The sequence below is a fragment of the Chiloscyllium punctatum genome, chromosome 1, assembly GCF_047496795.1.
Source record: "Chiloscyllium punctatum isolate Juve2018m chromosome 1, sChiPun1.3, whole genome shotgun sequence".
In the NCBI taxonomy this organism is placed as follows: Eukaryota; Metazoa; Chordata; class Chondrichthyes; order Orectolobiformes; family Hemiscylliidae; genus Chiloscyllium; species Chiloscyllium punctatum.
Genome location: NC_092739.1, coordinates 142782552 through 142796825, shown reverse-complemented (window position 1 = coordinate 142796825; position 14274 = coordinate 142782552). Strand labels below are relative to the sequence as shown.

At 42.7% G+C, this 14274-nt stretch overlaps 1 protein-coding gene across 1 annotated transcript in view; it reads left to right on the top strand.

Annotated features, from left to right (window-relative positions):
• fgfrl1a (fibroblast growth factor receptor like 1a) overlaps positions 1-13031 on the top strand; it is a 357849-nt gene extending 344818 nt beyond the window's left edge. The window contains exon 7 of the mRNA XM_072576073.1: positions 11008-13031. Within this exon, the coding sequence (XP_072432174.1) occupies positions 11008-11414 (407 nt within the window). The 3' untranslated portion in view covers positions 11415-13031. The remainder of the gene's footprint in view (positions 1-11007) is intronic.
• The last annotated feature ends 1243 nt before the right edge of the window (positions 13032-14274 follow it).

The window sequence follows — 14274 nt, the reverse complement described above, 5'->3', positions numbered from 1 at the left end:
ACAGAAATTGCTGGAAAAGCTCAGCAGGTCTGGCAGCATCTGTGGAGAAAAATCAGAGTTAATGCTGAAACTTTAACTCTGATTTTTCTCCACAGATGCTGCCAGACCTGCTGAGCTTTTCCAGCAATTTCTGTTTTTGCCTCTGATTTACAGCATCCACAGTTCTTGCGGTTTCTTCAGGATCTGGACCAGATGGGCCAATGGGCTGAGAAGTGGCAGATGGGGTTTAATTCAGATAAATGCAAGGTGCTGCATTTTGGGAAAGCAAATCTTAGCAGGACATATACACTCAATGGTAAGGTCCTTGGGAGTGTTGCTGAACAAACGAGATCTTGGAGTGCAGGTTCATAGCTCCTTGAAAGTGGAGTCACAGGTAGATAGGATAGTGAAGAAGGCGTTTGGGTTTGCTTTCCTTTATTGGTCAGAGTATTGAGTACAGGAGTTGGGAGGTCATGTTGCGGCTGTACAGGACATTGGTTGGGCCACTTTTGGAATATTGCATGCAATTCCGGTCTCCTTCCTATCGGAAGGATGTTGTGAAACTTGAAAGGGTTCAGAAAAGATTTACAAGGATGTTGCCAGGGTTGGAGGATTTGAGCTATAGGGAGAGGCTGAACAGGCTGGGGCCGTTTTCCCTGGAGCGTCAGAGGCTGAGGGGTGACCTTATAGAGGTTTACAAAATTATGAGGGGCATGGATGGGGTAAATAGGCAAAGTCTTTTTCCAGGGGTCGGGGAGTCCAGAACTAGAGGGCATAGGTTTAGGGTGAGAGGGGAAAGATATAAAAGAGACCTAAGGGGCAACTTTTTCACACAGAGGGTGGTACGTGTATGGAATGAGCTGCCAGAGGAAGTGGTAGAGGCTGGTACAATTACAACATTTAAGAGGCATTCGGATGGGTATATGAATAGGAAAGGTTTGGAGGGATATGGGCCGGGTGCTGGCAGGTGGGACTAGATTGGGTTGGGATATCTGGTCGACCTGAACGGGTTGGACTGAAGTGTCTGTTTCCATGCTGTACATCTCTATGACTCTATGACTATGATAACATTACCTGGGTCTCTGGATTGATAGTCTAGTGATAATGCCACTAGGCCTCCCCTAATCCGTAACGAGGGTGGTGCAGAGGTTTCCCTGAAACATGGCTAAGTCACAGGAATGAGTTCAGTCATCTCAATTTCTAGCACTCTCCTCCAATCATAGCGGCCCTTTGCAGTGCTTCCCCATCACCTGTCAATGCCACTCTCTGCACTTGCTACTTGCCTAACTTCCAAACCCATGGCTGCTACCTTCAAGATATCATCATTCCTTCAGTGTCACTGGGTCAAAATCCTGAAATGCCATCCCTAATGGCCTTGTGGATTTATTTATAGAAGACAGACTGCAGTATGTCAAGAGATGAGAGCACATGATGAACTCTGGCCCTTTTCCTGTGACTGTCTGTTCCCTGTTAGAATGTCAAGCCTTGTCCTGTGTCAAAGGTGAGAGTATCAGTGCTCGAGCAGTGAGGGGTCTTGGGAATGCACCTGGTGGGCTAGAATATTATCACCAATGTGAGGAGGTGAAGCATGTCATAGCCCTTTTTGGTGGGGAGATAGTCTTCATACTTTACCACCTCTGCCCACTCTTTCCAGGCTAGTACCTGTAAAATCTCTTGGTACTGGCAGACGGAAGATGCCCTCTTCCTGTCAGCCTCCTCCAATGAAACCTGGGTGAGGGCGATGTGGGATGAATAGCTTCTCCTGTATCTTCCATTGTCCTCAGAGATTGTTGACTTTAACCGAAATACATTGTGACTGTAAGGGGTGCAGGCGGCATTTAAGTCATGTGGTGCCAATCGCCAGGGACAGGCAGCTCCCCCTTCCTATTTTCACGAAGGAGGCTGGTGGAAGAGCATGAAACTGGGCTCAAGCCCAGGCCTACATGCGATTTCACTGGAAGCAACTTCTACACTGGAAATCCCGATGTGACTACAATAGCGGGCACAGAACCTATCATTGGGTTCAAGGGGGATGTGAATAAATATTTGAAGAACACAGTAGCTGGAGAGTTTTGGGACATGGGACTGGATATCAATGGATAGTGCTGTCAGAGAGCTGACACCGATATGACTAACTGACTTGTCTCCTTTTGCATTCCTTGATTCCTATGTCAACATAGTCACTTGTTAGATACTTTCTCAGCAATCCTAATAGTGTGCTGGTTCTCTCCCACAGATGCCAATTATACTCTTTCGCCCTGGAATAACTCTGTCTCCTTTGCCAATTTCTCAAATGTGGGCAATGGCACTAGGCCCAGCACTCACCCTGACATCTCCAATGCCAGCAGTGATCTGTCAGGTGGTTCAGATGGCACAACGGAAGTGCCAGCAACAAGATACAGTGTGCAGTCTAATAGATCCAGGATTCAGTCATCTATAGAAACAAAGGGGACACACCCCACAGAATCAGTGGACCAACATGAAGAATCTTATGCTATTATCCACACTGGCCTGCCTAAGTTGATTGGTAGTTTCACAGATACTCTTTACAAGCTAGCTGACAGATACACTTACGTACAAAAGTTCAACACTGCATTAGACAGTGTCTTGAGCATGTTGCCCCAGAGATGAGTGACTAACAAGGCAATAAATCATCCCAGTTGGCTATGCCAGCTACATGGGCAGAGTAATGTGACCCATGGAGCCAGTCTGGACATGACCCCTTGCAGAGGGGCCACACCTCAGTAATCCTTCCCAATGTCAGAACACTGATTCAATAGCAGAGATATTCATCCATTAACACCATCAATCAACTATCTCAATGTCCAGAAAAAAACAATCCTGACATTCAATGTTTGCACCTCAGCACATAAATTAGAAAGCACTTGGAGATTTTCTGGGCCCTGTGACAGAATAAAGATTTCTTTAACTTGATTTCTCTTTGTCCAGTGTTTTCTTTTAAACTCTTGTCTAAATTTCACACTCACACAGCGACAGGTTACCGACCAATAGAGGGTTAATCTGCCCACAGTGTGATTAGCCTCAAGAGGAAAGTCTTAAGGTTGTTTAGGAATACACTGTGTTCCCCAAACTCTTTGAAAAGTACTGAAAACTCACCTTGAATAATTCATCACCCTTATGACGGAGATGAAGAATCTGCAGTCATGTTGCCTCTCGAGGTAGCTGCTGTGATTTGATTGATGGCATGGTTGCCTTTTAAATTGGAAGGTGATGGGTTCGGGTCCCACTTCAGGCTGAGACTCCATGTCTGTGTTATCCTTTTGGATGAGATTTTAGGCCATGTACCCATCTAGTCTGAGGTGGAGGTACAGAAAGACATCGCTGACATCTCACTTGTTGATACCCCACTCCCACCTTAAATTCTAACTCCCTTTAATACTGAAGCACGATAGCACTGTGCCTACCTGCTGCAAGATTCACTGCTGTAACTCACCATGGCTCATCTGACAGGACCTTCCTAACCCTAACTTATATCTTCGAGAAGGACAAAGACAATTTCCCCTACAAGCCTCACAAGACACTAACTTCTAAATAGATTACTGTTCCTTCACATTTGCTGGGTCAAAATCCTGAAATTCTCTTCTGAACAACACAGTGAGTGCCTCTACACTGCATGAACTGCAGTAGATCAAGAAATCAATTCACTGTCACCTTTTCCAGGGCAATTAGGGATGGACAATAAATACTGGATTAGTGGTGCTGGAAGAGCACAGCAGTTCAGGCAGCATCCAAGGAGCAGCGAAATCGACGTTTCGGGCAAAAGCCCTTCATCAGAATTCCTGATGAAGGGCTTTTGCCCGAAACGTCGATTTCGCTGCTCATTGGATGCTGCCTGAACTGCTGTGCTCTTCCAGCACCACTAATCCAATATTTGCTTTCCAGCATCTGCAGTCATTGTTTTTACCTGATGGACAATAAATGCTGACCTAGCCAGTGATGCCAGCATCCTATGAACAAATAACATAATGGCAGATCCTTTATTCTTTACTCATTGATGCAAATAAGGTTCTACCAATGTTTATTTTGTTTGCATCATAGCTTGAAGAATGGTATAGCACAGATCATACTATGAAATGGGCCTGAAACCGATGGCTGCCTGCTCTACCTCATATTGTGGAGCGAGAGGTGTGCTCCTTCCACCTGTATAACCTTAGAAGAGACACATACAGCAAATTTCCACTCTACCTTTTTGATAGGACAGAGATCAAGGGTGATCACAAAGACCCAATAGATTAAAGAAGGTTACCTAAGCCCTCTAGGAAATTAATTATCTTGTCCATTAGATTTCTGAAGACTTGGACTAGGCACAGAATGCTGGGCCCAGGATAACTGGATGATACACTGGACAGAATTCTCAGAGCTCCTAGGCACGAATCGGCTAGGGCTATGGGAATTGACCCTGTTTCTGCTTTTAGTCAGGATTTCTTACAGGTTTTTCATGGGACATGAACCCAGCTTTAAAGTCCTACCTTTCATCAATCTATTTGAAAGAAAGTAATTCATGCATGTTGTAGTACAGCACGCAGAGAGATAACACTTAGATATGTTTTCTGGTTTTAATATTGCAGTGCGTAATTGCTAGACTGCGAGTTATTCTTCTGAAGAAACATACTATCTATATTATCAAACTTCCATATCTAAGTATATTTCCGGTGCTCTGTGACTTTCTTTTAATCGAATATTAAAAAGTTAAACCATAAGAAATAGGGACAGGAGTAGGCCATTCAGCTCCTTGAGCCTGCTTCACCATTCAGTAGGATCATGGCTGATCCCACATTCCTCATGTCCATTTTCCTGCCCTTTCCCCACAAACCTTGATTCCCTGACTGATCCAGTAGCTATCTATCTCAAGGACTCTGCCCCCACAGCTCTCTGTGGTAAGGATTTCCAACCCTCTGAGAGAAGAAATTCCTTTTTATCACAGGTTTAAATTGGCACTCCTATTCTGAGACTATGCCCTCTGATCCTAGACCCATGAGGGGAAACATCATGGTCCATAAGGTGAAATATCATCTCAGCATTTACCCTGTCAAGCCCCTTAAGAATTCTATATGTTTCAATGAGATCACCTCTCATTTCTCTAAATGCCAATGAGTAGAATCCCAAACTGTTTAGTCTTTGCTCAAAAGACAATCCCTCTCTACCAGGGATCATTGTAGTGAAACTCCTCTGAACTGCTTCCAATGAAATGATGCCTTTCCTTAAGTAAGGGGACCAAAACTGCTCACAGTATTTCAGATGCGGTCACACCAGCACCTTGTACGGTAACAGTAAGACTTCCCTACTCTTATACCCCAAACCTCTTGAAGTAAGAGCCATTAGCCTTCCTGAGTGCCTGCTGTACCTGTGTGCAAGCTTTCTGTGCTTTGTGCACAAGGACCCCACAAGGTGGTTCATGTTTTGCCTGCAGACAGAGATGAAGGAATTCTTTGCCACAGAGGACTGTTCATTAATCTAGAAACAGAGAAGACTGGAGCAGGAATAGGGAGTTGACTCCTCGATCCTTTCAGTGTGATCATGGCTGATCATCAAGCTTAATAGTTAATTAAGTAATTCAAGATTGCGATAGACAGATTTTTAATCAGTAAAAGAATCAAAGGATATGGGAAAGAGGTAGGAAAGTGGAGGATTATTAGATCACCTGCAACCTCATTGAATGGTGCAGCAGACTTGACGGGCTGAATGGCCTACCTCTCCTCTGTCTATGGTCTGCTGGCTCATTTGCTGATCTTAAAAAAATGATTGGTGGAAGGGAGTGCGAAATCCTGCTGTTCTTCGGCAATCACCTCCAGCAACTGGAACAAACTCACTCGGCTTTGGTGATCAACCTCTGATTGTAACTCAAATGACCAGGCCGAATCAGTTACCAGCTTGTACGTCAACAGTGACCTCCATGGGTTCAGTCTTCGATCCTGGCAATGCATCTGGCTTGACTGAAGAGTCAGTATTGACTGAGGTCACCTTTGACACTGAGCTCCTGCTGAATCTGAATTAAAACTAAAATTAAAATAAAAAATAAAAATAAAGATGTTTTATTGAAGATCCTATTACTCACACATTTCTAACCATAAATCCATCTCAGTCTTCCATTAGCTTTGGTAGTGTGGTCCCAGTCTAATGTAGACTGTTCAGCATGGCTTTTCTTTTAGTTAAATACATTTGGACAAAGCACTGCTTCCAATAAAAAAAAAAGAGAAATGCGCAACAGATCTGGCATCTCTGACGAAAGGTCATTGATCTGAAAGCCACATAATCTGCCTGACCTGTTAAGTATTCCCAGTATTTTCCATTTTTGTACAGAACACCTTGTGACTCTTACAGAGTTAATGAGTTTCAACGTCCCTTGATAGTATCAGGTTTCTTTGTGCTATCTGAAAACAGGTGGAACAGACCAAGCGATATTTGATGTAGGTGTTCAAAATTATAAGGATCTTTGGTTGGGCTGAAGTTGTTCCCACTGGCATGCACAAAGGATAGTTGGCAAGAGAAAAAGTTAGGAGAGATAAGGATTATATTTAATGCTGATTCAGAATGCACAGTTGGAGAGGATGATGGAAACAGGTGGAGTAGTAACTCTCAAAAGAGAATTGAATATGTACTTGAAGAGGAGCAACATGCAGAGCTACAATTAAAGAATATAGGGATGAGACTAACTGGATCATCTTTCAAGAGCCAGATGAGACACCATAGAATTGAATATCTTCCCTTTGTTGGTTTCATGAACTAAGAGAAGGAACAGGAACTGGTTGTGAGTTCTGTATTTGAGGATTTTATATCCTTGTCTTGACAAAGTGATGGCACTGAACAAGCCTCATGTACAGTGAGTGCATCAGTAAGATGGCTACAGTTATGGTAAAACAAAAACTTCCTGTCAAATATTAGATATGGTGGGTTATCAAGGTGCCAAAGTGGGAATACTCTGCACAGTTTTGTCCAACCTTTTCCCATTTTCCCTTCACTAATTGGCAAAAGATGCCTGGCCAGATTTCTCCCAGCAGGCTACACTAACATACAGATCACATAAGACCAACAGACACCTTTCCCTGTTACACCATTTGCACATTGACAGTGTGTGGGATCTTGCAGTTTCATACTAGATCTAGTCAATCTCCCATGCCAGAGAGCCCCTAGTCCCTGCAGGAAAGTAGTCATGGCAACTGGATAAGTAGTGGAGGAAGTTGCAAAGGATGTTGGTTCAAATATGTCAATGAAGACCAGTCCTGTTCATGGTCCTACACCTGGATGCAGCCTGACATAAACATTGTTACACAATACTGGGCAAACAGTGCAGCTCAGCAGCAGTCAACATGGATGTACTTGCTCTAATCATCAGAACAACTGACCAGGAGTTCACCAATTATCCTGGTTAATATTTATCCCTCAATCAATATCAGCAGTAAAACATATTATCCCATCATTATCAGATTGCTGTTCCTGGGGATGGTTTGTGAAAATTGGCAACTACCTTTCCTATATTGCAATAGTGACTAGACTTCGAAAGTACTGATAGAATCAGAGAATAGTTACAGCACAGTAGGAGGCTATTCAGCCCACCATGCCCATACCAGGTCCCTTGTAGAGGTAATCAACTAGTTGCATTCTCCTGCCGTTTGTCTTTGTGTTCCAGTTGTCTTTGAATGCATCACCACCGCGCCCCCCCCAACCACCACCACCAACCTCAGACACAGCATTCTATATCCTAACTACTTTGTGTGTAACAATTGATTGATTGGTTTATGGATTGACTTATTGTTGTCACAGGCACCGAGGTACTGTGAAGTGTTGTTTTGCGTGCTATACAGGCAGATCATGCCATACAAAATGCATCAGGGTAGCAGAATAGAGTGTTAAGGCTGCAGAGAGAGAGAATTAACATTTGAGAAGTCAGTTCAAATGTCTGATAACTGAGGGGAAGAAGCTGTTCTTGAGTCTGTCCTGGGAGAGACCTTTGATTATGTTGGTTGCTTTGCCAAGGCTGTGGGAAGTGCAGGTGGAGTCAGTGGATGGAAGGCTGATTTGTCTGATGGACTGGGCAGTGTTCATAACTCTCTGTAGTTTCTTGTGGTTTTGGGAAGAGCAGTTGACAAACCAGATGACACAAAGATAACTGGAGGGACATTAGTGTTGAGGAGGTGGGGAAGTTGCAGAAGGGCTTGGACAGACTAGGAGAGTGGGCAAAGAAGTGGGAGATAGAATACAATATTGAAAAGTGTAAGGTTATATACTTTGGCAGAAAGAACAAAGAGATAGACATTTTCCTAAATGGGGAATGGCCTCAGAAATCTGAAGCACAAACCTCCCCACCTCCTCAACACTGGCTGTCCCTCCAGCTATCTCTGTGTCATCTGCAAACTTAGCAACAATGCCCTCAGCTCCCTTCATCCAGATCATTAATGAATAATGTGAATGGTCTTACTAAACTAATAGTAACCTGTAGTAGACCTGAAAATGTTTGGGGCATCTACAACACTATGTGGTATACAGAGTTTTCTCTGTGCCCTAATTAGAGCTGTCCTAGTTCAGGATTCTTCTAAGATTAACATGCAGGTTCAGTTGGCAGTTGGCAGTTCAGAAGGCAAATGCAATGTTAGCATTCATTTCAAGAGGTCTAGAATGGAAGAGCAGAGATGCACTGCTGAGACTGTTTCAGGCTGTGGTCACACTGTATTTGTATTATTGTGATCAGTTTTGGACCCAGTATCTGAGGAAGGATGTGCTGACCTTGGAGGGAGTCCAGAGGAGGTTGAAGAATGATTCTTGTTGTGTGAGGAACAGTTGAGGACTCTTGGTGTGTACTTGATGGAGTTTAGAAAGATGAGGGGGATGTCATTGAAACTGACAGAATACTGAGGGGTCTGGATAGAGTGGACCTGGAGAAGATGTTTCCACTGGTAGAAGAGACTATATTCTGAAGGCACAGGCTTAGAGTGAAAGGACAACCCTTTACAACTGAGATAAGGAGGAATTTCTTCAGCTAGAGGGTGATGAATCGATGGAACTCATTGCCACAGACGGCTAAGAAGGCTAAGTCATTGAGTCACTATAATACAGAGCTAGATAGGTTCTTGATTAGTCAGGGGATCAAAGATTACAGGAGGAAAGCAGGCATTGAGAAACATATCATCATAATTGAATGGTAGGGCAGACTTGATGAGCCTAATGGCCTAAGTCTATGTTACAGTTCCAGTGGAAGGTCCACAAAAGTTGGCTGAGATCCAGATACGGGGCTATGATTCAGGATTTTATCACAACTGGAGACCTTAACCTGGGTCCTTTGCATCACAGAAGACAGGAATTATGGTGGGCAAAGGGATGGGAGGTAGGAGGTGGAAGAAGGGTCAAGAAAGCTGGAAAGAGTCTGAATAGAGAAGGGTGGGTAAACACTCATTTAATCAATTGTCTGGATGGCTGGTTTGTAATGCAGCACACTGCTCACAGCATGGGTTCAATTCCTGCAATAGTTGAGGTTACCATGAAGGACTCTCCATCTTAACCTTACCCCTTAGCCTGAGGTATAGTGGCTTTCTCTCTATCTCTCTCCCAATGTAAAGGATGTTATTGTGATGACATTGTCAATTCTGTAATTTAATACTGAACACGTTTGTTTCATAAAGATTCGCACTTATGGCATTTATCACATCTCAGAGCATCTGATATACTAAAAATTGCAAGAAAATTCAGTGGCTGTGTTAGAAACATGCAATAGTTTAGCTGTTGCCTCACCAGTCAAGGGAGAGGTTACTTACGATGATAACTTTCTGTGTTTGGAAATGTATCCAAAACAAAGCATGTATGCATGTGATTTTGTGCCAATGTACATGCTGTGGGGTCTAAGAAATGAATGCTTTCCTTGCGTGTTGTGATTTGATGTTTTCTGGAGCAGTGATGACAATTGGGAATATTGGTGAACTCTTCTAATTCTGCTTCAGTGTGAGTCTAAATCTCCTGTACACAGGCACAAAGACAAAGGGCATTGTTACTAAGTGACTGCATCACCGAAAGAAAGACTGATTTGGAGGTGCTGGTGTTGGACTGGGATGTACAAAGTTAAAAATCACACAGCACCAGGTTATAGTCCAACAGGTTTAATTGGAAGCACTAGCTTTCGGAGTGCCACTCCTTCATCAGGTGTTAAATTGGCTCACCATCACCATCACCTTCTCAGGGGCTATTACGAATGTGTAATAAATACCAAATCCTCTGAGTTTAAGATTTTTTAAAAAATTAGCTGGTTTTCCTTCTGTCATGGTGTAGGGGAGTACCTTGTTTTCCATTGGTCTCCTTCTTCTGGTGTTTAGCATACTGGTAATTCACTGGGACACCATAGGCGCAATCGCATGTCATGTGTCTAGACACCTCTGGACTATCTCCTCATTGTGTTAACTTGAATGAGAGCCAAATGTGCCACCTTGAAACAGTAAAGTAGTTCACATGAAAAGTTAATGGAGGCCCCCCAGGTTCTTTACGTTTTCACTGTGGCTTTGTATGCCAAATAAGATGCCAATGATTGGCGAATGAGGCTGTCTTGTCATGCCACTCTATTAAGAAGCCAGTTAATAATTAGAATAGGTTAAGCTGTTCCAAATGGGCACAGCATCATTCCTTTGGGTTGTGGACTGCATGTTGTGTGGCCACATTGATTTTCTTTTGATAATATCACCCTTGAAAAGTTCAGACAGTCCAAGATTAGCTTTATTTCACAAAGCCCACATACTGCAAGCTAAACTTGACATTTACTGAACCTCCACTCCCCTATCATTGCTATTTGAGTATGGGCTTAAATGCAGAAATATAGCTTCAATTCTCAGCTGATTCACTCTTGTGTGGAAAACCTGTAAAAAGTTACCAGATAATTTATGCTTTGGTGGCTGCTTTATGTGTCGAGACCAGCCATCTTCAAGAAGATGGTAATCTATTGCTGATTTCCAATCACTTGGTTTTAAATCTGTGCCTTTTTTCTCCTCCCCATCCTCTCTACCCCAACCCTTCCTTATCCCTTTGATCCAGACCCAAAGCCTCCAAAAGGCCCCGTGACTAATTCTTCGAACAGCAGCCTCCCATGGCCCGTGATCATCGGAATTCCTGCTGGTGCCATCTTCATCTTTGGCACCATCCTCCTCTGGCTTTGCCAGGCAAAGAAGAAGCCATGCACCAGCCCAGCAGCAACCGTCCTTCACCGACAGCAGCAGCAGCAGCAGAGGGACCGGGGCTGTGTACCGGACAAAGAGTGTATTACCCCCATCAACTACGAGGAGTACCTGGCCCAGCAGCAGCAGCAGCACCTCCTAGTGCCAGGGCCCCCACCGCCAGCCCCGAAAATGTACCCAAAGATCTACACTGACATCCACACCCACACACACTCCCATGTTGAAGGCAAGATTCACCAGCACCAGCACATCCACTACCAGTGTTAGCGATGGCATCTGCAGCACTTCCCAATCTCCCAACAAGGAGCATCGAAAGATCAAGCAACTTCTGTTTGTTAGCGTCCTCGTACCTATCCCCAATCTCTCTCTCTCTCTGACATAGACACACGCACCCGCGCACACATACACCGACACACAGCTATACATACAGACACACACACAGACTCCACATATATACAGACACCCACACAGACACACAGACATGCACACCCCCGACGCACAAGCCGATTCACACAGCCACATACAAATACACTTGCACACCCACACGCAAACATGTACACATACACACATGCACATGCCCCCTCCCCCCCCCCCACCAACATCCACACACACAGCCCCACACATGCACGCACACATACTGCCAGTAAACTGAAAGTTGCCTGGCAAAAGACCTTGTTGCGAGGAATTTGGGAGGCAAGAGTGGAAAATGGAGCTAGCTCTGAAATTCCTGTGAAATGAGAATGTACTTGGAAGCATGAGGGACTGAGGTTGCAGCGAGAATGTTTCAAGGTGATATTTTAGAAGCGATTCATATCTTACTAATAGATTGACCCAAGGCAAATTTTCTTTTCACAAAACAAAACTGCAAAGACTGAATCATCTCACACTTCACAATCCCAATGGAAACACCTTTCGAAATGAAACTATCTTTTGGTGCACAGTCCATCTAATTGAATCATTGCCCCAGGTACTGAGCAATTACTTTGTTTCGATAAATTATATTAAAAAATGTAAACTACTTGAGGTATATTTGAATACTGTGAGAACCAGTTTGTCTATGCAGTTAAATTCACTTGACACAAAGATACCTTATCAACAACACCAAATAATATTTATATATTATATATATTTCAAAAATAATTACTATTACCTGGAAGTTGAACAGGGACAGTATATTATGTTTCCAATCATACACATAATGAACCCAGTGCTTCAGAAAGGCTTCACCACTGGTTAGTGCCAAATCAAAGTTTAACTGTGTTTTAAATAAACTTGCTGTCTACATTAAGTTCCTGGCTGACTTGATATTCGGGATTGTATAGTCTATGCTACCATATAAACATCTACTGGACATTGGTGGAGACCTTTAAAAATGTACCCCACAAAATAAGTATGTCTTGCCACTGCCATTTCAAGGGAAAAGAACAGCAGGACAGTGCTTCGAATGTGAAACAATCTGAACTGTCTTGGTGAAATATTTATTCACCTTTGAAGGAAAAGAGCAGGCTGCTGTATTTCACTGTCACCCACTGTAGAGACACTGGACAATTAAGTATATCAAGGAGGAAAATGAATCACAGTCCAGCAGCTAACCTCCTCCTAGTGGACTGACTTGTGCCTGCTCTTACTGGGGATCACACTCTTCTATTCTGTACAATCATGTTTCAATGATGTTTTAGCAAATAGGACCTCAGTAGTGCCTTGTGTGGATTAGAGAGATGCTAACCACAGATATAAGCCTTCTTTTGTTGTTGTAAAACTATATAGATTTTAAACAGAAAGTCATGTATATTTAATTTATTTTGTTAAGTGAGAAAAACTGTATCATATTTTCCTCTAAAAACAGGTGTTTCGATAAATATATTTGATCAAGGTGAAATTGAATTGTTGCAGAGTTTTTACACAGAAGCCCTACACAGAGTGCATTGACTTGTATCATTGATTGGTGGGTGCAGGGAGACAGTGTGAAATATTTTAATGTAAGGTCTTTTTAATTCAAAAACAACACATTTTTTGTATTCTTTATATCGACAATCCTGTATAGACTGCCCCATTGTTACCAGCAGCTTTTCACTTCAAACTTGTTCTGTTCTGAACACACTTGTATTGTTTTATAACATTTTCAAAAAGAGCTATTTTATTAGGAAGATGATGTAATGACGTTATGGACTAATGCTGCACTCATGAGGTAAATGATCTTAATATTATATTCCTGGAATATCACTTAAGCTGTTTCTTGCCTTTTTGTCTCTTAAAAAAGATATTTAAACAAATGAGCAACCACTCTAAATTGCAATGGGAAATTAATAGCAGTGTCACGTGAGCATGTGACTGACCAAGAGTGACTAAAGAAGTTCCAGGTTAACAGCTTGCCCTCGTTGTCTATTTGTACCAGAAGGTTTTCAAGGGCTGTTGTTAATAGCGCTTAATAGGAAAAGGTGCAATCAGTCCCAATTGCTATTGTGGGTAAAGTTCACTGAAACCTTTCACCCTTGGGAGAGGGAGACATTACCCACTGACTACCTTTTGAAGACGGACCTGTGGTACATGAGCCATAAACATGGCAGAAATCTGGAGCTCATCACCTTGTGGTTATTTCTGTCAACGATGGCAAGTTACAGACAAAAGGTAGTGAGTGAGACTCAAGCCAAGCCAAATCTAGCAATGTGAACAGGAAAAACACAACGACAGTGTGGAAGAATAGATGGAGCATGAGAAGTCCCATACACCATTTAAAATGGAAACAATAAAATCATCTCATTTCCTGTCTGTGCAGACTTGTCTGGTCATTTTGTCAATTGAAACATTTCCTTTGATCAAACCATGCTAGATCTTAAAGAAAAAAAAACTTCCTTTATTCTAATCTGTTAAAATGGTTCAAGAATAATATTAAGGGACAGATAAAACAGATCTTTATTGATTAAAGAATAATGTTTCTTTCAGAAAGCAAATGGCCAGCAGTTTTAAATTGATTCCAGCAATTCTATTAATGAAAAAAATTATTCAGACATACAGATGTTCTGATCATTTGAAATGTAGACAAATTTACAGATTGTTCTCTCAGTCCCCACGGCAAAACAACTTTCATAAGAAAATGCATTCCCTTGTATTCTGGAAAGTGGTGGTG